This window comes from Balaenoptera acutorostrata, chromosome 15, assembly GCF_949987535.1.
Source record: "Balaenoptera acutorostrata chromosome 15, mBalAcu1.1, whole genome shotgun sequence".
NCBI classification, from domain to species: Eukaryota; Metazoa; Chordata; class Mammalia; order Artiodactyla; family Balaenopteridae; genus Balaenoptera; species Balaenoptera acutorostrata.
Window position 1 is genome coordinate 30,446,148 of NC_080078.1, and position 26,766 is coordinate 30,472,913.

The window sequence follows — 26,766 nt, forward strand, 5'->3', positions numbered from 1 at the left end:
CTAGTCCAAGGACTTGCTGCCTTGGAATTCCCTGGGCAGCATGTTGAGAATACAGATTCCTGGGTCACACCCCAGACTTGTGGAGTGGGACCCTCAAGGGGTGGGGCCCTGGAATTGGCCATCTTATCGAGCTCTCCAGGGATTTGGACCAAACGATGTTGGTGGATCACAGCTGGGAGTATTTCATGGGATGCTTAACACTGAAAACCAGGCCAGACAGCCCAAATTAAGAGGTGGTCCTGGCCCATCCAACCTGAACTTCCTTTCTTCTCTGCTGGTTCTCTTCTTTGTCTCACTGAGCAGGATAAACAGACCTCAGAGGTGGTTTGGAAATGCAGTGACCTGCAGTCCAATCAAAAATGATAAATTTTAAAAAGAAAGGAAATCTCACTTCATGGTCTACGGGTTTTCAAAATACCTGTGAATCATGTTGACACGGATTGCTTTCTTTCTGGTCACCTAATATGCAGTTCCCCTTGCTTTGGTAGCAACACCCCAAATTCCTTTTGGAATCATCTCTCCCTCCCAGTGGGTGGGCAGGTCGATCCATCAGGGTGTCTGGTGGCACGTGACCCAAACCAAGTCAATCAACATTTCTCTCCTAGGCTTGTGAGGGTGGAAAACCCAGCCCTCAAGCAGCTGCATCTTATTCTCTCCATTAGCTCCTGTCCCTTTGATTATTCTCTGTGCCCCTTTCTGAGCATTCTCTAGCCTACAGCACAATTCTGTGGGCTACCCCAGGCCCCTCCCATAAACCCCCCTGCTGCTGAAATTCTGGTCCACTAGACAACTCTAGGAACTAAGGTTCTCTCTTTTTTTTTTTAAACAGATGCTAATATTTTGCCTTCTTTTCTTTTAAAATTATTTTTGGCTGCATTGGGTCTTTGTTGCTGTGCACGGGCTTTCTCTCGTTGCGGCGAGCGGGGGCTACTTCTCGTTGCGGTGCGCAGGCTTCTCATTGCGGTGGCTTCTCTTGTTGCGGAGCACGGGCTCTAGGCGCGCGGGCTTCAGTAGTTGTGGCTCACGAGCTTAGTTGCTCCGCAGCATGTGGGATCTTCCCGGACCAGGGCTCGAACCCACGTCCCCTGCATTGGCAGGTGGATTCTTAACCATTGCGCCACCAGGGAAGTCCCAGGCTCTCTCTTAATCTATGTCCGCATGCTGCTGCAGATTTCTGGAAAGCTTTGTCCTGTTTTGACTTGTCATGAGGAGAGGGGAGGAGCGGAGATGGGGCGGTAATGTGAGTCGTTTCTATGCTATACATTTTGCCACTTTCAATCCAGTCCCTCAGAAAAGCTTTACATTTTCATCACAGACAACTAAGGGTAAGTTGCTTCCAAAGTCTCATTGAGATCTGAGTCTTTTTTGACTTGCATTGGATTTTCAGCTTAAACTAATTGCCTCTAATCTACATCAATTCCAATTTGATGAAATGAAGTGAGGATGATAAAATCCACCTGCAAGGGCTTTTGTTTCTAAATGGAACTGAAGCTCTGGAGCAGAGAACACAGTCAAGGAAGAGCTTCTGACTCTAAGTTTAGAGAAGCAATTCCAGTTAAAAATTTTGACTCAAGACTCAAAATCAACTGAGAATCAATGTCTGGGAAGAAAGGACTGTGCTATACCTAAATATTAGCTAAAGTCTCGCTACACTGGCACCGTATTTCAAATATGTTGTTTGGTAGTTTTGTGACAATCGATTGGTTTCAACACCAAACATGACAAAAAGCAGGTTTATTTTCAGTTTCAGAAAGGTGGAGAATGGGCATTACTGCCACCTGGTGGCCAATTTTCCAAACTGTTCGTTCAGGTCTTGTAGGGATGAAATTTGTGACGTTGAAGGCAGGCAGTAAACCGCAAACATTCCAAAGCCTCAACATTTGGCTACTGACCTGGATATTATACATTTCTATATTCAATTACAATCCCAATCATAAACCAAAACAATTTGGTTTGGTCTGGTCAGATAAAATTTCCATCTTTTTTTTTTTTTTTTTTCCAAATCGGATATTCCCCAAAGAAGAGAAATCATTACAGTGATTCCTTTTGTGGTCATTCTACACTTCCTTCTGCCATGTTATTTTTTTCCCGGAGGAAGAAGGGTGTGTACATTTATTCTGGCTTCCTTAGTGGCATCGGGACAGAATAACTGGACCTTGGGGTCTGGGGCTGGTATGTGCATTGATGTTTCCCTGGAAAGGATTTGTTCTTCAGTTCCCCTGACTCTGGACATGACTTCCACAAACCCAGTCCCAGCTGCTGTCGTGTCACCCTGACCATTGCGATGGACTTGTAATTTGTCATCCTGGTTCCCCCCTACCCATCGCCCCCACCCCAGCCCATTTTCTACGTGGCAGCCAGAGTGACCACAGCCTCCACTCTGGTCCTGTCACCCATCGGGCCTGAAGGCTTCAATGGCTCTCTGTTACTCCCAAGATGATGACCAAACTTCCTAACATGGACAACAGTCTCTAGCAGTGTCCCAGGTGCTGTTGTTGCCTCATAAACAAACCCCAAACATAGTGGCTTAAAATAACTTATTTTGCCTACAGTTTTGTGGGTCCAGATCTGGGTAGGACTCAGTTGGGCTATTTGTCTGCTCCACGTGGCTTCAGCTGGGGCATTTGCAATTCAGGATCTGCTCCAAAGACGGTTTCTTCACTCACGGGTCTGCCATCTTAGTGCTCCCTGGCCTGTCTCTTTCTTTCTCCCTCTCTCCATGTGGCATCTTGTCCTCCAGGGTCTCATGGCCTGGGCTTCCCACAGCCTGGTAATCTCAGGGCGGCTGCACTTCTTACGTGGTGGCTGGTGTCCAAGAGGCAGGAAGTAGAAGCCGCCTGGCCGGCTCCCAGAACTGGCCCAGCATTGCTTTCATTGTATTCTATTGGTCAAAGCAATCATAGATCTCCCCAGAATCAAGGAGGTGGAGAGAGAGACTCCACCTCCAGGCAGGGGAGAGAGGCAAGTGGCCTGGGAGGTACTAGGAGGTCTAGCCTCCTCCCACAGGCCCCAAACCAGACTGTCCAGAACCACCTGCCTCTTGCAAATGTCCTTCCCTGTGTACTTAACCTGGTGAGTTCTACCCATTCTGCAGATCTCAGCTAAATCAGGATTTCTAGAGGGTAGTCTCACCTGACCCTACGTGGACTCTAAGAGTCCATGATCCATTGTTTTGTCCCCCCACTGCTTATTTTGAAAGTTTTCAACCTGCAGAAATGTTGCAAGAATAACATTACTTAGAGTCACTGACTATTAACATTTTTGTCACATTTGCTTTTATCTTTCTCTTTGTATGTGTGTATGTGTATAAATATTTTATGAGCCATTTGCGTGTCAGCTGCAGACATCAAGACACTTTGCCTCCAAGGACGTCGGCAGTATCTCCTAAGAACAAGACTGTCCTCCCACGTAAGCCCAATGCGATGAATACGATGATCACTTTCAGGTGATTTAACACTATTATCCATAGAGTTCACCAAGGTCCAAATAATATCCTCTAAATCCAGGATCCACTGTGGGTCATGCATTGCATTTCATTGTCCTGTGGGATCCGCTCTTACACCCAAATCCTTTTCCTTCAGAGGACTTTCCCCATGTGCATTAAGTTTCTTGGTCAGGCACAAGTCCTTCCCCCAGGCACTCTCATGCCTTTCTCTTTATCATCCCTCAGCTTAAGTGCTTCCTCGTCCAGGAAGCTCTTCTTAACCAGCCTGTCTCACATAACCCCACTGCCCCCATCATGCCCCATCATATCTCCCTCCTTATTTTCATATGGACCACATCACATTGCTCCCTGAAAATCTCATGTGTGTACTTTCCATTTGTCTCCTGTGCCCCCCACTAGGTCAGCTCCAAGAGGGCAGAGACAGTGATAAGCCTTGTTCTCCATGTTAGCACCTGGCACGGTGTGTGGAATCTGGTAGATCCCTTGATGAATGAACACATGAATATTTCACTGTGAAATTGTAACCAATGGGTGAAAATAGAGTTTTGGGTTGCCGGGGCTGATGTCTTTACCAAACTTTTACCATGTCGTAAACCTCTTAACACAGCTGCTAAGAATTTCTCCTGTGACTTGGGCTACAATCCAGCCTACCTAAGCTTGGCCTCTGTTTCGCTCAGACGAATAACCCCTGCCCACAAATTTACCAAATTGCATTTATACAGAGACTATGTGGCCTGAAACAGGGCCCTCAATCTTACTTCTTAAACTACCCCAAATATCTCTGCTTTCTGCACATGGGTCCCAGTCTGTGAGCAAGACATGGGTGAGTATCCCCAGGCTAAGGGATAATTTTTTTTCATGGAGAGAGAAGTGGTAGATAAGTACAATTAGCTCAAAAGGAACTGACCTCAAGCTGTGGAGGTGATGGGGGCAATTTGTGGGTAGTTCACACTCCCCATGATCCTTACCACCATGTGTGGTTTCCATGGTGGCAGAGTTTGCCATGGCCAGAATTGGCCGTTTGCTATCTTTACAGAACCAGCTGTGCTGCATCTGTATCCTTCCTTCACAGGCACTCTGGACATCCATCCCACAGATTACTCAGATCTTTAGGAACCCCCCAAAGCTCAATACTCTCTTTAATGTAAATAGTTAAAACTCTGTATGGCAAAAATCAAATATGGTCTGCCTTTTGTACTATCTTGGCCCAAATTCCATCCGAACCTGTCCAACTGCATTTAATATATTCCTCTACAGCCAAAATCCAGGGAAACATAATTGGGTTAGAAATCGTTTTAAATAAATCTTGAGTGTAGAAATATTTTCTTCATACATCAGACGTCACTTCCCTCTGTCAAAGTAAGGAAAAGAAACTTCAGGTGTCTTTGCCCCTGTGGTCAGTCATAGCATCTACAGATATGTTTTCTGATATCATCTTTATTGATCCAACTTACTGCAATCTTTAAGGTGTTTTATTTCACTGGCATTGACAAACAGTTGTCCATCTTGTTACTGAACTGAACTCGGGTTCACTTGCCAGACACACAGCAAAGCCAATCTACCGACACCAGGTTGTGGTGCATTGCACAGTGCCAAGCAAGAAGAACAGGCAGCTTATGCTCAAAAGACCTAAGCTCTTCGATGGCTTTTAGTGAAGGATTTTTAAAGGCAACGTTAGGGGTGAGGGTTGCAGGGTACATGATCAGCTCATGGATGTTCTTCTGATTAGTCGGTGGTGAGGTAACAGGGAGGTGTTTGGGCAATCTTAACCATCAGCCTTCTGACTCCAACCAATCTGGGGTCTACGTGCTTGTGGTCAGCAATTTCTATCCAGTGAGGCCCTGGTTTCTGTAAAACAACTCAAGGATATGTGTCTGATTGTTATCTATATCCCTTGAGGAGGAACTGGGGTCCTGTGACTCTGTTTTATGGCTGACCTATCGTTTAAACTATCATTACTTTTCTTGCTGGACTGCTTTTCCTTTGTTTCTGCATTCCCTTACTTCTCTAATTAGTACCTGCTTGAGTCTGCTCTTTGGATCCTGGGGAAGGCCTAGGAGACTGAAGCCTTTCTCCTACAAACAAGAAACAGGGGACACAGAGGGATCTGCCACCAGGAAGGCCCTGCAGGGTCCTGCTCGCTTTCAATCTCACAAAACCCTGGCCCTAGTTTTAAAATTATAAGAAATTTTCCTTTCAAAGAAATTTGAGAAAAACATCCTGGTATATGGATGATTAATTCATTGTCTATGTATAAGAGTTGTTGCTTGTTGACCAGTGATGGTTTGAGTTTTAACTAATGTTTGTTCTTTTCCACCATCTAAATAGCTAATCTATTAAGCTCTCCCACCACCCATCGTAATTCCTGTGGTCTCTGTCGTCTCAGACTTTGCTTGTGCATTTGGAGGATTAGATCCCAGTGGGTGGGACTCTTTACCCCAACACAGTTCTACCACCCATAGTTCACATTGTAAAGGAAGAAAACTTCCTCTTCCCTTCTAGGGGCTATGAATGGAGCCTGTGAATTAAACTGACAAAAGACAGATTAACAGGAGAAAAGGAATACAAATTTTAATATTTTTACATGCACAGAGGTTTCAGAGAAAACATGTGAAACCCCAAAGAAGTGGTTAGACCTGGAGGGCTTTAACAAAGGGCGATTAAATTATGGGGAAGTGACAAAGGAAAGGGATTTGGGGCTCCTAGAGGTGGTAAATTGTGGGAAGTTGACTAGGAAATATATAGCAGATAAAGGTTTGCTTAATAGGGTTTGTTATGCAGATTCATCTCAGGTCTTCCAGGTACTGGAGAGGGAAACCCCTTTACAGAGGGAAATTTATGTCACCTTTACAAGTGGAAATTTATGCCTTGATTTTAGGCAGAAAGGGGGAGTGAAGCGAGCTCTTCCTGTGTCTTTGGTTTTCTCAAATGCGTTCAGCTCAACATAATCCTTACGCCAAAGTGGCATTTTTTTTTAATTTATTTATTTTATTTATGGCTGTGTTGGGTCTTCGTTTCTGTGCGAGGGCTTTCTCTAGTTGCGGCAAGCGGGGGCCACTCTTCATCGCAGTGCGTGGACCTCTCACTATCGCGGCCTCTCTTGTTGCGGAGCACAGGCTCCAGACGCGCAGGCTCAGTAATTGTGGCTCACGGGCCTACTTGCTCCGCGGCATGTGGGATCTTCCCAGACCAGGGCTCAAACCCGTGTCCCCTGCATTGGCAGGCAGACTCAACCACTGCGCCACCAGGGAAGCCCACCAAAGTGGCATATTTTGTGGTGGCATGTTTTGATCCCTTTCAACACGGATAAAAAAAATCAAATAGCCACATCCTCCCCGAGAAAATCTCAGGAGGCTGAAAAGTAGGAACTGACTGAATTAGATTTGTCTGCATTATAGGACTCCTGATTTTTAAAATTCAATGATTTAACTCTATCCTCTGGATTTGTGGTAACAGGTAATGTAAGTCTATCGCTGAGCATTTGCCACTTCAGCTGTGTCAAAGGAAAATAAGATGGAGTAAGTATTGCTAAGAGAGCTCTCTGAAAAGGAGCCAGGAGGCTGTTGAGGAAGTGGGACTCACGCACGTCTCATTCCGGGTGGAATCTGACCTTTGACCACTTAGTATCTTAACGCGGGCATCCAGAACATCTGCACAATGTTCCAGAAGCTCAAGATACCTATTAGACCCTTACCCTAAATAACTCGTTTCAGCCTATCCCTTAAAGACAAATATTTCCTTTTTGCGTCAGTCATAATTCTCGCCAGACAATAATCTAGTGGCTTTTGCCTTTATAAGCCCCTGACTCCCTCTTCCCCAGAACAGTCTTTTGGTTTTACCTGAATCTGTGACTCCCGAATTGCAATTCTTAGGACCCCAAATAAGGCTCTTTGTTCTCTGAAGCCTCGATACCGATTATTCTTCAACAGCTGCCGTCTACCAGTTAAAGCCACCATCTGATTTCACGGCGTCGGGCACATCTCACTGACAGAAGACATTGTGAAATGAGTGGCAGAGGCTTTGCATCTTCCATGTTGGGGGCATAAAACCACCCCCGGCCAACATGAGTGTCTAGGAACACACAGGAGGCCCCACCTCCGCAGCATATGGGGTAAGGGCCACGTGTCCACGTTTTGACCAAATCGTGGTCCCAGGGAAGAGTGCTTGTGTTAGTTTCCCTAGGGCTGTTGTAACAAATTACCACAAACTTGGTGGCTCAGAACAACAGAACTGTATTTTCTCATAGCTCTAGAGACGTCTGAAATCCAGGTGTTGGCCGGGCTGTGCTCCCTCCAGAGGCTCTTCCAGCTTCTGGTGGCTCCGGTGTTCCTTGGCTTGTGGCTGCATCACTCCAATCTCTGCCTCCATCTCCATATTGGAAACGTGTTCACGTTATGATTTTTAGAAGAATTTTCTTCTATCTCCATGGCCACCTCTGAGTGACATGCCATCTCCTGCTGACCCTTTGGCCCAGTAAATTAGCAGTTACCTCGGAAACAAGGTATTTCTAATTTACCCATCCCCAGCAAAGGTTTTATGTTTTCGCTTTCTACCATTTACTAATAAAGGACTTGCTTCATCCTAGGTATTCTATGTTACATCGTTAACTCCTTACAGTGACCCTGAATCAGGGCTCTTGAGCTCAGGCAGCAGAACCAGTTAAACAAGGAAAGAGAGGGAGAAAGAGGCAGAAGGAAGGAGTCAGCACTGCATTCTACACATTGAGAAAAAGGAGGCTCAGAGAGATGCCGACCTCACAGTAAGTGTTGGAACTGGCTTTCAGACTCAGGGTCTGTCTGTGAATTCCTTATCCCACGAGAACAACATATGAGACATTCAGTGTCCAGGACAGTTGGACAAGCTACCGCCCTGATACTCAGCTCCCGGGGTGAGGATGCGCCTCCTCTGTGTGGGGGCCCTGGGGTCTTGGTGAGGAAGCCACCAAAACTACAGAACTTGGAACTGATTAGAGGGGCTAGACTTGGCCCAGTGTGGGAGAGCTGGTGGAGAAGCCTATGCAAACTGTTCCCTCTGGGTCTAGTGTTGAGCCTGGAGTCGCGCGAGGTCAGCCAGGTGGCCGTCAGGAAGGAAGGAAGGAAGCGGACAAGAGCAAGTACAAACTGGAAGCACGTCTGTGTGTGACTATCTCCAGCCTCGAAGCCACAGGAAACATGGCCTATAGGAAAGGCACAGAGCAGCAAACAGAGGTGCCCTTCACTTCGCCAGGCACTTGGCAGGAGCTGTGGGTCTGTGAGCCAGCAGAGCATGGAAGCCTCCACGCTCTGATGCCCTGTATCTATCTTCAGAACATAAAACACAGAACTGATGTTTCGCTTCTGCTCCAAATTGCATGCAGTGTCTCGTGACCAACGCTAAACTTGAACCAGCCAGGGAAGGACATCCTGGGAAAGGTAGTTCCAGCTTAGCGACATGGACATCATCCAAAGCCACTACACCTACCCTGAGTGTCAAGAGTAGCGGAGTATACCTCTCACTGACCAAAAATGCCAGAGGTTTGCTTTCTTGTTCACCTTGCAGCTTTGACACATGCCCTAGGATAAGCCAATCTGATGTCTGGGTTTTGATTCTGGAACCACAAGGCAGCAAGGACAGTGGGGAAGGCTTTCTGTTCTGCCCATTGTCCCCATGAGGCCGCACAGCCTGTGTGTACAGCCGGAACCCAGGACCAGGGTGCCGTGTGTGAACGGGCTGGGTCTCTGTGACTCGGGCAAGCCAACCAAGCTCCCTGGACCTGTTTCCACATCTTTAGAATGGGCAGAAAATATCTTAACATATCATTATGGGGTATAAATTGCATAAACTGTCCCAGGTTTGAATCCTCATGGGAATTTGTTGCAAAGTATCTTTTTTCCCCCTTTCCTGTTTTCCAAGCCAGAGTCTCTCGGCTCCCTGCTGATTCCAGGAACCGCCCCACAGCCTTTTCTCAATATATTCAATTTTAGCTCATCAATCAAGAGTTTGGTTCTGTTGCTTAAAGGAGGCATAAAGGTTTCCCACCAAAAGCGCATGAAACGTTTCCTGGGTGGAGGTGGGGGGTTCACCTTGTACTATGTAACTGTACAGTCCTGGGTCTTGTTCTCAGGCCAGTTCTCTTCTGGTGTCCCTGATAGTTAACAGTTGAAGATCTTGCTCCTGCCCCTCCAAAAGGCAAGAAACATTAATGCTTTCTGGGCCACCAGCTGTGAGATGCTTGCTTGCTATCAGCATTCCTCCTCATTCTACTATTGTGAAGAGCTCTTTTGCTTAAGACTTGTGTACCTACCAACATTCCAGAAGATCTGCTGGTTGGGATGCAGTTTCGCTCTGCTGATGCACACCGAAGTCTTGTTGTGGCGTCAAGGCTTTGGGCTTCGCTTAGCGAGTGAATGGCTAGTTGACGGCAGCCCACGGGTGCAGGTGTCCTCAAGTGAAGCCTCGTCCTGTGCTGCAGAACACGCTCCACGGCTCCGAGCCTGAAACAGGGCCTCACAGAGGGCGGCTCATCTCTGCAAATTCAGCTCAGAATTTGGCTCTTTCAGTCATAGTGTTTTAAAAGGTAGACACAGGAGACTGAAAAATAACATCTTCATTGATGACTGAAGATGTGACAGCATTCACAAAATGCCAAGGAAAGCCATTCCTGTTCAATTTTTTAAATCTCAGAGCTTCTGAGGCCTGAACTTTCACTATATACCAGAAAAGAATGCCTCTCTTGAACAGACGTTCACACTAACAGTTATTTTTCTGTTTTCTCAGTGTCCTAGTATTACTTATCCACGGTTTGTCCCGTCAGGGCCTGACTTACACTTACCCAGTCTGCTCACCTGTCAAGTTTCTTGGGCTACTTGTAGGAGCCACAGCTCACATCAGTGTTCCCTCAGACAGAGGTAAGCAGGACATCTATGGGAGCCCCTTAGTGTTATGTTGTAAGTAATGATGGTAGCCAGGAAATAAGCAAAGGGTCTCATTAGGGAATCAGCAAATTAAAGCCTTAAATCTAAGGCAGACAACTCCATTTTCCTCAACTGAAATAGCAGGTTGGGTAATTTTTTATTTTACAAGAGATACTGTATTATTTGTGTACACAGCACACAACGTTTAACTAGTTTTATTATGTATGTAAGTGTACAAACCGATTTCGGGAAAACCTAGACTATTTCCCTAAATGATTGACATGGCCTAAAAAAAAGGGGGGGAGTAGGGAGGGGCACAAATTAATAGCCCTTAGAATTTGAACAGAATGGGAAGACATCTATTTTCATAAAATCTTGGTGGAGATGCACCCCAAGGATGATCTGGCCTCAGTAAAGAGCTGAATTCTCCCGTACCTATACTGACCACAAGCAGGTCACCAAAAGCTGATTTTCAAGAGAGGAAATGGTGGTTGCTTACATCCTAGGGCTTCTGATAGAAGCAGTAGCTCCACAGTCACCAAACGTATTGTACCTAACACAGCTTAGTGACATGGGTCCATGATAGTGTATTTCTTAGAACATATCCATTGGAAGTATTTATTGAATGCAAATCAGAAATTCATGAAACTACAGGCCACTTACAACATAGGGAAGAGGACTGTCCCCGTATAAAGGGTTCACAATCTGAACTGGCCCTTTAAGACATCGAATAGTGTTAGAGAAACATTGTAAACAACTGAAGTATGAAAAAACAAAATGTAGTACAATATATAATTATCAAATACTTTTCATACTTTTAGGTAAGATTTTCAGAAAACCCAGGAACAGATTTTATATCACAAAATGGTCCATATCGCCCAAAAATGTCTTTTGACTGGACAGTAAAATAATATTTGTTGGAAGCTAAAAACTTAGATATAGTACAGGCCATTGGGAGTGGAAAAGCTTTAATTTCTCCAATTTTCTTCCAGATCAGCTTATTATTAGGGTTCTCATGGCACAGGAAGAGGTGGTAGCTTTCCACGGGGGCACACTTGGGATTGATTTTGGTTATGTTCCAAGTCAGGGCAATGCCCCTGGGTCTCAGCACCCGTTTTACTCTGAGCTCAGGCTTCTGGGGAGGAAGTGTGTCTCGGATTTTGTCTACCAGTTCGGGTAATAGTGGTGGTGGTTCTGGGAGAGGTGGCAGGTGCTCAAAGGACTCAAGAACCTAAAACACATTTATAAAAAGTTTAGCAAGCTGAATCGGTGGGGTCTGATTTTTTTTAAGTGGTCAACTGCAGTTCTACAATATATATTTCCCATTCCTCAATCCATTTATCAAAATCGTAAGAACAAAAGGATGCTTCAAGGACACGTGAGGCTGGATCCAGTTTCTTTCAAGCATAAGCTTCTTTTAGAGTTAAGATCTCTACACTCTGGAATATCACTAATCCAGAATGGGTTAGGTTCCAGACATTCTGGAGAAATATTCCATCTCATTTCCAAACCTGTGTTCCCAAACATGAAAAGTGTGAGTGTAGGAGAACACCCATTTCCATCCACCTTCATCAACAATGGTTATTACTCTTAAAAATCTTTTCCAATTTGTTGTTGGCCTAAAAAAATGTAGTTGTTTTAATTCTGTAGCTTCTGGAAAATTCAATTAAATTAGTTTAATTGAGTAAATAAGTAGACTCACAATAGCACATTTAAAAAAGCATATTAAAGTGCTTTCTAAGATGAAATGTAAACCAAATGTTTCTTTATGAGTAAAATGGGTACTTCCACTCAATTTGGAATGAATATCCCTTACAGAACATTTCATATCAGTACCTGGGCTGCATTTTGTGCCACTGGGGTTGTCTCTTTTGAGATTGAAATAGCTTTCGTAGGTAACTCAAGCGTGGATACTGGACTTTCTGTGAACAACAGAAGGTTTAAAAGTAATATGTATCTGCAATAATCAATCCCATAGCCTTTAGAGCAAACAGTAGTTTACATCTTGGATAGTAATTAAATGTGAACTAAAATTATAAAACTGTGAAATAAGAAGACAACTTTTGATATGCAAATGTATCAAATATAGAGAATTTTTCTTTAATCTGACAAAAATTCCTCACTTAAGGTAAACACTAATGTCATGATGCAACTGGGAACTAGGAAAAATTACCCATGGGAGAGGGAATTCCCGCTTAGCAGTCTCAGAGGCAGATTTTGCTCTGTTAGGTCAACAAGGATGTTTGCAAACACAGAACTGTTTACAATCCTGTAAGAGTGTGTAATACCAACAAGGCCTGGGAATTCAAACTAAAACTCATGCAGGCTGGGGTTGGAGGTATCTCATGGTAGCCTAGAGGGAATTAGACATCAATTGTGGACTGTTGAAAGGGAGGGGGAGGGAGGAGAGACAGAAGAGAGAATGGAAGAGAGAGAGATGGTTAGAAGAAGAAAAGGAGGAAAATAGAGAAAATGTGGGTGTGAGGGAGAGAAAGAAGGTTTAGTAGGCGCAAGAATGGTTTGAGGACAACTGGGGAAAGTATCATGGGGGTGGTAAGAAAAGGGGCTCCATGTTGGAAAGTAACAGGGCCAGACAGCTAAAAATTTCCGAAGTTTGAACATATCTAACAAGCAGCAAAAATCATTTTTAATCCACTGTGTGTGCAGTGATATAACTGTTTAACATACTTTATGAATCTCCCCCAATAAAATTTTTTATTTGTATTTTTCTTTTAACTGACAAGGATAATTAAATTCTGCACTGTGTTTCAAAGATAACTTATTAATCGCTTTATTTACGGGTGTCAAAAAACATTTTTGTAAAGGTAATGATTTTACGCTTTTAATTGTAAGAGAATCGATGCATGAGAGATTGGTTCAAGATGGCAGAGTAGAAGGATGTGTGCTCACTCCCTCTTGCGAGAGCAGTGGAATCACAACTAACTGCTGAACACTCATCGACAGAAAGACACTGGAACTCACCAAAAAAGATACCCCACATCCAAAGACAAAGGAGAAGCCACAATGAGACGGTAGGAGGGGCGCAATCACAATAAAATCAAATCTCATAACCACTGGGTGGGTGACTCACAAACTGGAGAACAATTATACCACAGGAGACCACCCACTGGAGTGAAGGTTCTGAGCCCCACGTCAGGCTTCCCAACCTGGGGGTCCTGCAATGGGAGGAGGAATTCCTAGAGAATCAGACTTTGAAGGCTAGTGGGATTTGATTGCAGAACTTCAACAGGACTGGGGGAAACAGAGACTCCCCTCTTGGAGGGCACACACAAAGTAGTGTGCACATCAGGACCCAGGGGAAGGAGCAGTGACCCCACAGAAGACTGAACTAGACCTACCTGCTAGCGTTGAAGGGTCTCCTGGAGAGGCAGGGGGTGGCTGTGGCTCACCGTGGGGACAAGGACACTGGCAGCAGAAGTTCTGGGAAATACTCCTTGGCATGAGCCCTCCCAGAGTCCACCATTAGCCCCATCAAAGAGCCGGGTAGGCTCCAGTGCTGGGTTGTCTCAGGCCAAACAACCAACAGTGAGGAAACCCGGCCCCACCCATCAGCAGACAAGCAGATTAAAGTTTTACTGAGCTCTGCCCACCAGAGCAACACCCAGCTCTACCCACCACCAGTCCCTTCCATCAGGAAGCTTGCACAAGCCTCTTAGATAGCCTCATCCACCAGAGGGCAGACAGCAGAAGAAAGAAGAATTACAATTCAGCAGCCTGTGGAACGAAAACCATATTCACAGAAAGACAGACAAAACGAAAAGGCAGAGGACTAGGTACCAGATGAAGAAACAAGATAAAACCCCAGAAAAACAACTAAATGAAGTGGAGATAGGCAACCTTCCAGAAAAAGAATTCAGAATAATGATAGTGAAGATGATCCAGGACCTCGGAAAAAGAACGGAGGCAAAGATCGAGAAGATGCAAGAAATGTTTAATAAAGACCTAGAAGAATTAAAGAACAAACAAACAGAGATGAACAATACAATAAGTGAAATGAAAAATAAACTAGAAAGAATCAATAGCATAATAACTGAGGCAGAAGAACAGATAAGTGACCTGGGAGATGAATGGTGGAATTCACTGCCATGGAACAAAATAAAGAAAAAAGAATGAAAAGAAATGAAGACAGCCTAAGAGACCTCTGGGACAACATTAAATGCACCAACATTCGCATTATAGGGGTCCCAGAAGGAGAAGACAGAAAGGACCCGAGAAACTGTTTGAAAAGATTACATTCGAAAACTTCCCTAACATGGGAAAGGAAATAGCCACCCAAGTCCAGGAAGCACAGAGAGTCCCAGGCAGGATAGACCCAAGGAGAAACATGCTGAGACACACAGTAATCAAACTGACAAAAATTAAAGACAAAGAAAAATTATTGAAAGCAACAAGGGAAAAATGACAAATAACATACAAGGGAACTCCCATAAGGTTAACAGCTGATTTCTCAGCAGAAACTCTACAAGCCAGAAGGGAGTGGCAGGATATATTTAAAGTGATGAAAGGGAAGAACCTACAACCAAGATTACTCTACCCGGCTAGGATCTCTTTCAGATTCGATGGAGAAATCAAAAGCTTTACAGACAAGCAAAAAGCTAAGAGAATTCAGCACCACCAAACCAGCTCTACAACAAATGCTAAAGGAACTTCTCTAAGTGGGAAACACAAGAGAAGAAAAGGACCTACAAAAACAAACCCATAACAATAAAGAAAATGGTAATAGGAACATACATATCAATAATTACCTTAAACGTGAATGGATTAAATGCTCCAACCAAAAGACACAGGCTCACTGAATGGATACAAAAACAAGACCCATATATATGCTGTCTACAAGAGACCCACTTCAGACCTAGGGACACATACAGACTGAAAGTGAGGGGATGGAAAAAGATATTCCATGCAAATGGAAATCAAAAGAAAGCTGGAGCAGCAATACTCATATCAGATAAAACAGACTTTAAAATAAAGAATGTTACAAGAGACAAGGAAGGACACGACATAACGATCAAGGGATTAATCCAAGAAGAAGATATAACAATTATAAATATATATGCACCCAACATAGGAGCACCTCAATACATAAGGCAACTGCTAACACCTATAAAAGAGGAAATTGACAGTAACACAATAATAGTGAGGGACTTTAACACCTCACTTACACCAATGGACAGATAATCCAGACAGAAAATTAATAAGGAAACACAAGCTTTACATGACACATTAGACCAGATAGATTTAATTGATATTTATAGGACATTCCATCCAAAAATAGCAGATTACACTTTCTTCTCAAGTGCACACGGAACATTCTCCAGGATAGATCACATCTTGGGTCACAAATCAAGGCTCGGTAAATTTAAGAAAACTGAAATCATATCAAACATCTTTTCCAACCACAATGCTTTGAGATTAGAAATAAATTACAGGGAAAAAAACGTAAAATAACACAAACACATGGAGGCTAAACAATACGTTACTAAATAACCAAGAGATCACTGAAGAAATCAAAGAGGAAATCAAAAAATACCTAGAGACAAATGACAATGAAAACACGACGATCCAAAACCTATGGGATGCAGCAAAAGCAGTTCTAAGAGGGAAGTTTACAGCAATACAATCCTACCTCAAGAAACAAGAAAAATCTCAAACAATCTAACCTTACACCTAAAGGAACTAGAGAAAGAAGAACAAACAAAACACAAAATTAGTAGAAGGAAAGAAATCATAAAGATCAGAGCAGAAATAAATGAAATAGAAACAAAGAAAACAATAGCAAAGATCAATAAAACTAAAAGCTGGTTCTTTGAGAAGATAAATAAAATTGATAAACCTTTAGCCAGACTCAACAAGAAAAAGAGGGAGAGGACTCAAATCAATAAAATTAGAAATGAAAAAGGAGAAGTTACAACGGACATCGCAGAAATATAAAGCATCATAAGCGACTATTACAAGCAACTCTATGCCAATAAAATGGACAACGTGGAAGAAATGGACAAATTCTTAGAAAGATATAACCTTCCACAACCGAACCAGGAAGACATAGAAAATATGAACAGACCAATCACAAGTAATGAAATTGAAACTGTGATTAAAACTCTTCCAACAAACCAAAGTCCAGGACTGTCCAGGACCAGATGGCTTCACAGGTGAATTCTATCCAACATTTAGAGAAGAGCTAAGACCCATCCTTCTCAAACTCTTCCAAAAAACTGCAGGGGAAGGAACACCCCCAAACTCATTCTACAAGGCCACCATCACCCTGATACCAAAACCAGAGATACTACAAAAAAGGAAAATTACAGACCAATATCACTGATGAACACAGATGCAAAAATCCTCAACAAAACACTAGCAAACAGAATCCAACAACAAATTAAAAGGATCATACACCATGATCAAGTGGGATTTATCGCAGGGATGCAAGGATTCTTCAATATAGGCATATCAACCAGTGTGATACACCATATTAACAAATTGAATAAAAACCATATGATCTCAATAGATGCAGAAAAAGCTTTTGACAAAATTCAACACCCATTTATGATAAAAACTCTCCAGAAAGTGGGCATAGAAGGAAACTCAACATAATAAAGGCCATATACAACAAACCCACAGCAAACGTCATTCTCAGTGGTGAAAAACTGAAAGCATTTCCTCTAAGATGAGGAACAAGAAATGTATGTCCACTCTCGCCACTATTATTCAACATAGTTTTGGAAGTCCTAGACACAGCAATCAGAGAAGAAAAATAAATAAAAGGAATACAAATTGGAAGAATAAAGTAAAACTGTCACTGCCTGCAGATGACATGATACTAACATAGAGAATCCTAACGATGCCACCAGAAAACTACTAGAGCTAATCAATGAATTTGGTAAAGTTGCAGGATACAAAATTAATGCAAAGAAATCTCTTGCATTCCTATACACTAACAACAAGAGATCAGAAAGAGAAATTAAGGAAACAATCCCGTTCACCATTGCAACAAAAAGGATAAAATACCTAGGAATAAACCTACCTAAGGAGGTAAAAGACCTGTACTCAGAAAACTATAAGACACTGATGAAAGAAATCAAAGATGACACAAACAGATGGAGAGCTATATACCATGTGCTTGGATTGGAAGAATCAATAGTGTGAAAATGACTATACTACTCAAAGCAATCTACAGAATCAATGCAATCCCTATCAAATTACCAGTGACATTTTTTACAGAACTAGAACAAAATATATTAAAATGTGTATGGAGACACAAAGGACCCTGAATAGCCAAAGCAGTCTTGAGGGAATAAAATGTAGCAGGAGGAATCAGACTCCCTGACTTCAGATTATACTACAAAGCTACAGTAATCAAGACAATATGGTACTGGTACAAAAACAGAAATATAGTTCAATGGAACAGGATAGAAAGCCCAGAGATAAACCCACGCACCTATGGTCAACTAATCTATGACAAGGAGGCAAGGATATACAACTGAGAAAAGACAGCCTCTTCAATAAGTGGTGCTGGGAAAACTGGACAGCTACACGTAAAAGAATGAAATTAGAACACTGCCTAACACCATACACAAAAATAAACTCAAAATGGATTAAAGACCTAAATGTAAGACTGGACACTATAAAACTCTTAGAGGAAAACATGGGAAGAACACTCTTTGACATAAATCACAGCAAGATCTTTTTTGACCCACTTCCTAGAGTAATGGAAATAAAAACAAAAATAAACAAATGGGACCTAATGAAACTTAAAAGCTTTTGCACAGCAAAGGGAACTATAAACAAAATGAAAAGACAACCCTCAGAGTAGGAGAAAATATTTGAAAACAAACCAACGGACGAAGGATTAATCTCCAAAATATATAAACAGCTCATGCAGCTCAATGTTAAAAAAACAAACAACCCAATAAAAAAATGGGCAGAAGACCTAAATAGACATCTCTTCAAAGAAGACATACAGATGGCCAAGAGGCACATGAAAAGCTGCTCAACATCACTAATCATTAGAGAAATGCAAATCAAAACTACAGTGAGGTATCACCTCCACCAGTTAGAATGGGCATCATCAGAAAATCTACAAACAACAAATGCTGGAGAGGGTGTGGAGAAAAGGGAACCCTCTTGCACTGTTGGTGGGAATGTAAATTGATAGAGCCACTATGGAGAACAATATGGAGGTTCCTTAAAAAACTAAAAATAGAATTACCATATGACCCAGCAATCCCACTACTGGGCATATACCCAGAGAAAACCATAAGTCAAAAAGAAACATGCACCCCAATGTTCATTGCAGCACTATTTACAATAGCCAGGTCACAGAAGCAACCTAAATGCCCATCAACAGATGAATGGATAAAGAAGATGTGGTACATATATACAATGGAATATTACTCAGCCATAAAAAGGAATGAAATTGGGTCATTTGTAGAGACATGGATGGACCTAGAGACTGTCATACAGAGTGAAGTAAGTCAGAAAGAGAAAAACAAATATCATATATTAACGCATATATGTGGAATCTAGAAAAATGGTACAGATGAACCTGTTTGCAAGACAGAAATAGAGACACAGATGTAGAGAACAAACCTATGGACACCACGGGGGGAAAGTGGGGGGGGGGCTGGTGGGATGAACTGGGAGATTGGGATTGACATATATACACTAATGTGTATAAAACAGATAACTAATAAGAACCTGCTGTATAAGAAATAAATTTTAAAAATTACAAATTGTAAGAGAATCTATACACCCTTTTGAACTGGTTTGTTAATTAGACCTAGATTTGTGAAATCATAATCTGCAGGTTAATCAATGCACAAGAGCTGATACAAATAACCTCCTTTAAATTTTCAAGTGAACAGTTTCATACAAAAAAAAATTCTAATAGATATAACTTCCCATAACGAACATTCCTTCTTTCAAGGTAGTAAGTCAACAAGCCCTTGGCAAATTAAAACAGGCTAAGACAGAAACTCAACTTTATGATAAGAGACAAAACAGGACTTTTATCCCAAACCAGTTTACGTTTAGATCCTTTGTGTCACCAATGTTAATGTCTTGTAAATACTCTGCAGCTTTTATCCTTATCTATATAAAAATGAGTAATTGTTACATTTTTAAAATTTTTATTTTTTTGGCTGTGTTGGGTCTTGGTTGCTGCACGCAGGCTTTCTCTAGTTGCAGCGAGTGGGGGCTACTCTTTGTTGTGGTGCGCGGGCTTCTCATTACGGTGGCTTCTCTTGTTGTGAAGCACAGGCTCTAGGCGCGCAGGCTTTAGTAGCTGCAGCACGTGGGCTCAGTAGTTGTGACACACGGGCTCTAGAACACAGGCTCAGTAGTTGTGGTGCACAGGCTTAGTTGCTCCGCGGCAATGTGGGATCTTCCCGGACCAGGGATCGAACCCGTGTCCCCAGCATTGGCAGGTGGATTCTTAACCACTGCACCACCAGGGAAGTCCCAGGAATGGTTACTTTAGCTCTTTGTATTCTCAAAGCAACAGGAGCCAGTACCCGATTATTTTAAGGTTCCTCCTCATTAAACTGCTATGTGAGAATTGTGGCCTCTGGTCTCAACTTACCACTTCGGTGTTTGACCTTTCAGATCCTTTGCTGCATGTATATGCACATGTAGACGCACGTTCACTTATGTAAATATTTACATTATAGACATGATTTTTAAAGTTTGTATTAACTATTCAGATATAACTTACATACAATAAAATGTACCCATTTTATTTTTTTAGATTTTTTTGGTGTGGACCTTTTTTTTTTTTTTTTAACATCTTTATTGGAGTATAATTGCTTTACAATGGTGTGTTAGTTTCTGCTGTATAACAAAGTGAGTCAGCTATACATATACATATATCCCCATATCTCCTCCCTCTTTTGCCTCCCTCCCACCCTCCCTATCCCAGCCCTCTAGGTGGACACAAAGCAACGAGCTGATCTCCCTGAGCTATGTGGCTGCTTCCCACTAGCTAGCTATTTTACATTTGGTAGTGTATATATGTCCATGCCACTCTCTCACTTTGTCCCAGCTTACCCTTCCCCCTCCCCATGTCCTCAAGTTCATTCTCTACGTCTGCATCTTTATTCCTGTCTTGCCCCTAATTTCTTCAGAACCATTTTTTGTTTTTTCTAAGATTCCATATATATGTGTTAGCATGCGGTATTTGTTTTTCTCTTTCTGACTTACTTCACTCTGTATGAGACTCTAGGTCCATCCACCTCACTACAAATAACTCAATTTCGTTTCTTTTTATGGCTAATATTCCATTGTATATATGTGCCACATCTTTATCCATTCATCTGTCGATGGACACTTAGGTTGCTTCCATGATGTGGACCATTTTTAAAGTCTTTATTGAATTTGTTACAATATTGCTTCTGTTTTATGTTTTGGTTTTTTGGCCCCAAGGCATGTGGGACCTTAGCTCCCCAACCAGAGATCGAACCCACACCCCCTGCATTGGAAGGTGAAGTCTTAACCACTGGACCACCAGGGAAGTCCCCCAAATGTACCCATTTTAAATGTGCCATTCTTTGGGTTTTGACAAATGTACAGTTGTGATACCACCACCAAAATCAAGACAGAATGTTTTTATTACCCCAAATAGTGTCCCTTCTGGTAATATGGAAGAACAAATCTGACTCCACATTGGATCTGTTTGTTTTACTTTAACCTTTGTATTCTATTGCTTTTGCTACAAGTTAAAAATGTTGCCGGTAGCCTGAAATACACAGGATAGCTCATTCTCAAGGCCCTGACCTTAAAAGGTATAACACTTATCCATTTAAATAGAGATAAAAAGTTGTAGAACAGACAATAACATTTGTCTTGTTGGAGGTTTATAGCAACATTGTGAAATGACCTACGTGGACAGCTAGCTGCCAAGAAAAAAGGATTCCAGCCCCAAGAAGTTTGCAGCAACCACCCACACACCCTTCCTCTTTTAGTATAAAAGGAGCCTGAATTCTAATTCGGAGAAGATGGTTCTTTGGGACACTAGTCCACCATCTTCTCCATTCCTTGACCCAACAACTCATCTCTCGATTTATTGGCCTGTTGTGCAGCGAGCAGTATGAACTTGGTCTTCGTAACATTCTCAATCCCTCTCTCACCGCTGGCCCCATGAAACCACAGGTCTGTTGTCACTAAAGATTAGATTGGCCTTTTCTAGGATTTGACATAAAGCAAATCACACAGTATGTACAATTCTTTTGCCCAACATTTGTTTCTGAGATTCATCAATGTTGTTGCATAAAATAATATTTTGTTCATTTTTATTGTTGAGTAGTACTTAGCTGTAGAGATAGATATGCCACAACCTATTTATCTATTGATGGACATTTGGACTGTTTATAGTTCAGTGCTATTATGAATAAAGTTGCTATGAACATTTGTGTAAAAGTCTCTGTGTAGATGTAGGTTTTCATTTGTCTTGGATAAATACCTAAAGGTGGAATAGTGTCATTTGCTAAGAGTACAGCTAATGTTTTGAGAAACTGCCAGACCACTTCCAAAGTGGTTTCACCATTTTACACTCCTACCAGCAAAACATGAGAATTCCAGGTCACTCCACATCCTCACCGACACTTTGTATATTTTCAGTTGTTTTCATTTTAGCCATTTTAGTGGATGTGTTGTGGTATCTCATTGTGGTCTTAACTTCCCTAATGAATAACAATGTTGAGGATGTCTTGTGTTTATTTGCCATCCCCATATCTTCTCTAGTGAAGTGTCATCTACTTGCTCTGGGTTTAATTTGTTCTTTTTATCCTAGCATCTTAATGCAGAATCTTAGATTATTCATTTTAGACTTTCCATTTTTCCTACTATAAACATTTAATGCTAGCAATTGCCTTCTAAGCACGGCTTTAGCTGCATTCCTCAGATTTTGATATGCTGTGTTTTCATTTTCATTCAGTTCAAAATATTTTTAAACTTTCCTTTTGATTTCTTCTTTGACTCATGGGTTATCTAGAAATGTAATCTTTAGCTTCCAAATATCTAGGGATTTCCCAACTAGCTTTCTGTTATTACTAATTTAATTGTATCTGTAATCATACAGAGTATGTTCTCTAAACTTTTACATATAGTGAGACTAGTTTTATGGTCCAGAACCTGATATGTTTCATATGCACTTAAAATGAATGTGTATTCTTCTGTGGCTGGGTTTGAGTGTTCTATAAATGTCAAGTAGGTTAAGTTGGTTGATAGTATTGCCCAGGCTTCCAAAACTTTACTGACTACATATTATATCGATTACTGAGAAGGGAGTGTTGGAACCTCCAATTATAATTGTTTGTCCACTTATAATTTCAGTCCGATCAGTTTTTATATCAGGAATTTTGAAGTTCTACTATTATATGCATAAACGTAGGTTTAGTGTGTCTTTCTGATGAAATGATTGCTTTACTGTTATGAAACAGCCTTCTTTATCCCTGGTAATATTTCTTGTTCTGAAGTCTATCTGATAATAATATAGTCGCTCTAGCTTTCTTATGATTAGTGTTTGTATGTTTTTGCATGGCTTATCTTCTTACATCCTTTTAACTTTAACCTATCCATATATTTATATTTAACGTACATCATGTAGTTGTCACATAGTTGGGTCTTGTTTTGTTATCCAGTCCAACAATGTGTGCTTTTTTTTTTTTTTAAACTTTGTTCTCATAGAATTTTTTTTTTAATTAATTAATTTATTTTTGGCTGTGTTGGGTCTTCGTTTCTATGCGAGGGCTTTCTCCAGTTGCGGCGAGCGGGGGCCACTCCTCATCACAGTGTGCGGGCCTCTCACTGTAGTGGCCTCTCCCGTTGCGGCGCACAGGCTCCAGACACGCAGGCTCAGTAATTGTGGCTCACGGGCCCAGCCACTCCGCGGCATGTGGGATCTTCCCAGACCAGGGCTCGAACCCGTGTCCCCTGCATTGGCAGGCAGACTCTCAACCACTGTGCCACCAGGGAAGCCCAATGTGTGCTTTTTAATGGAGTGTTTAGACCCTTCTATACTTATTCTAGCTATCAATATGGTTGGGTTTAAATCTACCATCCTGTAATTTGTTCTCTATTTAGTGTCATTTGTTCTTTGCACCTTCTCTTGGATTGAGTATTTTAAAAATTCCATTTTACCTCCACTATTGGTCTATCAGCCATACTTACACTTAAAAAAATATTGCTCTAGGCACTGCTGTATGCACATATCTAGTATCTTTAATAACGTATAGTCTATCCTCAAGTAACATTATACTACTCATGATGTAACACCCTTATAGCCAGCATACTTCCATTCCTCTGACCATCTTTCACACTACTGTTGGCATACATTAGCTTCTACATAAATTATAAACTCCACAACATACTGTTACATTCCTCTGTGTAGATCCACTTTCCATCTGATATTTTCCCTTTGCTTGAAGAACTTCCTTTATTTTTGACAGTGAAGGTCTGCTGGCAACAACTTTTGTTTATCTTAATAAACAGAAGTCTTAATTTTGCTTTCATGTTTTTAAGATATATTAGCTGGATATAGAATTCTAGGTTGACAATTATTTTCCCCCAGCCTTTTAATAATGCCATTTGATTTGTTTTGCATAGTTCCAATCGAGAAAACTGTGCATTCTTTGTTCTTCCCTATATATCCTATATATATGGTGTCTTTCTGATTGCTCTAAAGTTGTTGCTGTTAATCACTGGTTTTCAGGAACTGATTATGATGTTCCTTGATATGGTTTTCTTTGTATTTATCCTGCATGCAGAGTACTGAAGTTCTTGGTTATGGTGGGCTCGTACTTTTCATTAAATTTGTAAAACTTTTGACCATACATCTATGTTAGACCACTTGATATTGTCCCACAGTTTACTAAAGGTCTGATTCCTTTTTCCCAGTCTTTTTTCTTTTCTTTTCATATTCTTTCTTTAATTTGTATAGCTTCTTTCCAAATTATATGGTCAGGTACTATTCATCCCAGTATACCAATTTGTTTTTCTTTCTCTGGTGTTTAATAAGCTATTTATTCCATCCACTGAACTTCAAGTATTTTTATTTCATTTGGTTCTCTTTTATATCTTTTATTTCTCTTATTATGTTCATGTTTTCCTTTAAATCTCTGAGTGTACTTCTATCAGTTCTTTTAAGGTCCTTGTCTGTTAATTCTGTCATCTGTCATTCCTAAGTTTGTTTCTTTTGACTGATTTTTCTCCTGGTTATGGATTCCATTTTTCTTCCTCATATCTCAAGTGACTTTTTAAAATTGGATGATGGATATTATGAATTTTACATGGTTGTGAGCTGAATTCTGAGTTCGGTTTTATTAGGGCAATGCTAGAGTTGCCTTTGCTCTAAGATGAGTTTACACCCGTATATTCAGTAAGAATCTACCATGATGGCTGGTCAGACCTGAAACATTTCCCACTGCTGTTTGAGCTCTGGAAATTGTTTAGTGTAAAGGTCCTTGGTCATTCTTTGCCCAGACTCATGCAATTTCACTCTGCACGTGTGACTTAATATTTCAGCAAAGACTCAAAAGGATTCCTATGCTAACCTCTTGGAGCTCTTTCTCTGAGTGGCTTCCTCATCTGATAGTACTCTTCCCCTCATTCCAGTTGCCTCAGCCTCTCTGAATGCCAATCTCTCTTACCTCAGCAAGACAGCCATTCTCTGCTTGGGATCTCCATCAGTGCACCGCAATCTAGGAAGAAAGCTGGGGCAGCCCATAGGGCTCATCTCATGCATTTCCCTTCTCTCAGGGACTGCAGTCCTGTACTGCAATATCTAAAAATTTTTTTCTTATATCTTGTTTAGTCTTCTACTTGTTTACTGAAGAAAAGTTAAGTCTGAGCCCATTTACTCCACCATGACTCTACATATATACTTTTATAACTTCTCTTGTTATATTATTAACATGTTTACATCAATACATATACTTCCTCAACATTATTTTTAATGGTTGAATATGGTTGTACCATATAAATCTAATTTTTGTAATTAATTCCTTATTCCTAGAAATTTAAGGGCTTCCAAAGTTTTATATTTCATGAATAGTACTGCAATGAACATTTTCATATTTCCCCTATACTTTATTTTCTTCAGGTAACTATTCAAAGAATTGAGTCACAAGGCTTGCATATTTGTAAAGTTTTGATATTGACAGAATGTCTTCCAGAAAGATTAATTTACACTCCCATTCACAGTATATAAATTTACATTTCTTTTAAAACTATTTAGTAGAAAATCTGCATTAATTCAACCTTTTTTTTTGGAACGTATGTTGTGTGCCAAGCACTGTGCTAAAAAGATGAAAACATACAGATTAATAAAGACATTAATGCTGCTGAAACGAATTTCAAGTCCTTTTAGGAAAACAGATATGTACAGAAACAATAAAATAAAGGTATAATATAGGCATGCACAAAATACCAAGGGTAAGGAGAGCAAAGATGACAATTTCTGCCAGAACAGTTTGTCACAAGTGTCTAAACTGAATATTGAAGGATGAGAAGTGGGGTCATCAGACAAGCCTGGGGAGGTACAGAGGGGAGAGCATTCCTGGCAAAGAGAACAGGATATGTGGTGATGGCAAGGAGAGAAGAAGCAGTACCTACTGAGAAGCCATTAAGGAAGAGGTAAGGAATCTGTAGAAGATAAACCTAGAAACGTTTTCAGGGTCTAAGTCATTAAGAATTTTGTATATCTTGTTAAAGAATTTGGATTTTATCCTAAAGACAAAAACATAACCAGATTTGTATAAGGAAATAATATTTTAGTGTCAACTTAGAAGATTCATTAAAAGCAGTAAGTTAGGGCAGAAATATTAGTTATTAAGTTATGGCAATAGACTAAAGATAATAGAATTCTGAAATAAGGAAATATATGGACTACATCTGTTAGCTTTTCGGGAGACAACTGATGAGCTTGAAAGCTGACTACATAGTGGAATGAGGCATATCTATGAGTCAAAAGTGACTCTTACTTCTGGCTTGAGAAACTGGATGAGTTGGTGATACCATTCATCAAGCCTGGGAATATGAGAAACAGTCCAAGTTTCATCTGACTAACTATACCCTTATTCAGAACTGAACATTTTACAAGACAGATTCACATTCACATTATCATGAGTTAACATCATGAATTGGCATGATCTACCTTTCCAACTGCTCGATTTCAAAGTGAAGCCCCCCCTCAACCCCATTACAGGTGTAACTTATTTTATCAAGCACTGAATGAATCTGTGTTTTTATTTTACTGCAACTCGAATCCTGTATCGTGTAGTTTAAAAAATATTTAGTAATCTTAATCCTTAAAATTAATGTTAAAATTGTTAATCATTAATGATACTTCATTATGGACTCCAATTTCATTTTTTAATTCATTCTAATCTTCATGAAATTGGAAACTGAAGGGTTTTT

The 26,766-nt window shown here is 41.0% G+C and overlaps 1 protein-coding gene and 1 long non-coding RNA gene across 3 annotated transcripts in view; one reads left to right on the top strand and one right to left on the bottom strand.

Moving 5' to 3' along the window:
- The first annotated feature begins 2,450 nt into the window (after positions 1–2,450).
- LOC103005486 (uncharacterized) lies at positions 2,451–7,778 on the top strand. Its single transcript, XR_451547.3, has 3 exons — positions 2,451–3,445; positions 7,375–7,556; positions 7,692–7,778. It is a non-coding gene; the product is annotated as an uncharacterized LOC103005486 (long non-coding RNA).
- A 1,306-nt stretch (positions 7,779–9,084) lies between these two features.
- ATF7IP2 (activating transcription factor 7 interacting protein 2) overlaps positions 9,085–26,766 on the bottom strand; it is a 70,392-nt gene continuing 52,710 nt past the window's right edge. For both annotated transcript variants that reach the window (XM_007188411.3, XM_007188409.3), the window contains 2 exons: positions 12,175–12,260; positions 9,085–11,569 (listed from right to left, as the gene is read on the bottom strand). In XM_007188411.3, the coding sequence (XP_007188473.1) occupies positions 11,156–11,569; positions 12,175–12,260 (500 nt within the window). In that variant the 3' untranslated portion in view covers positions 9,085–11,155. The remainder of the gene's footprint in view (positions 11,570–12,174; positions 12,261–26,766) is intronic.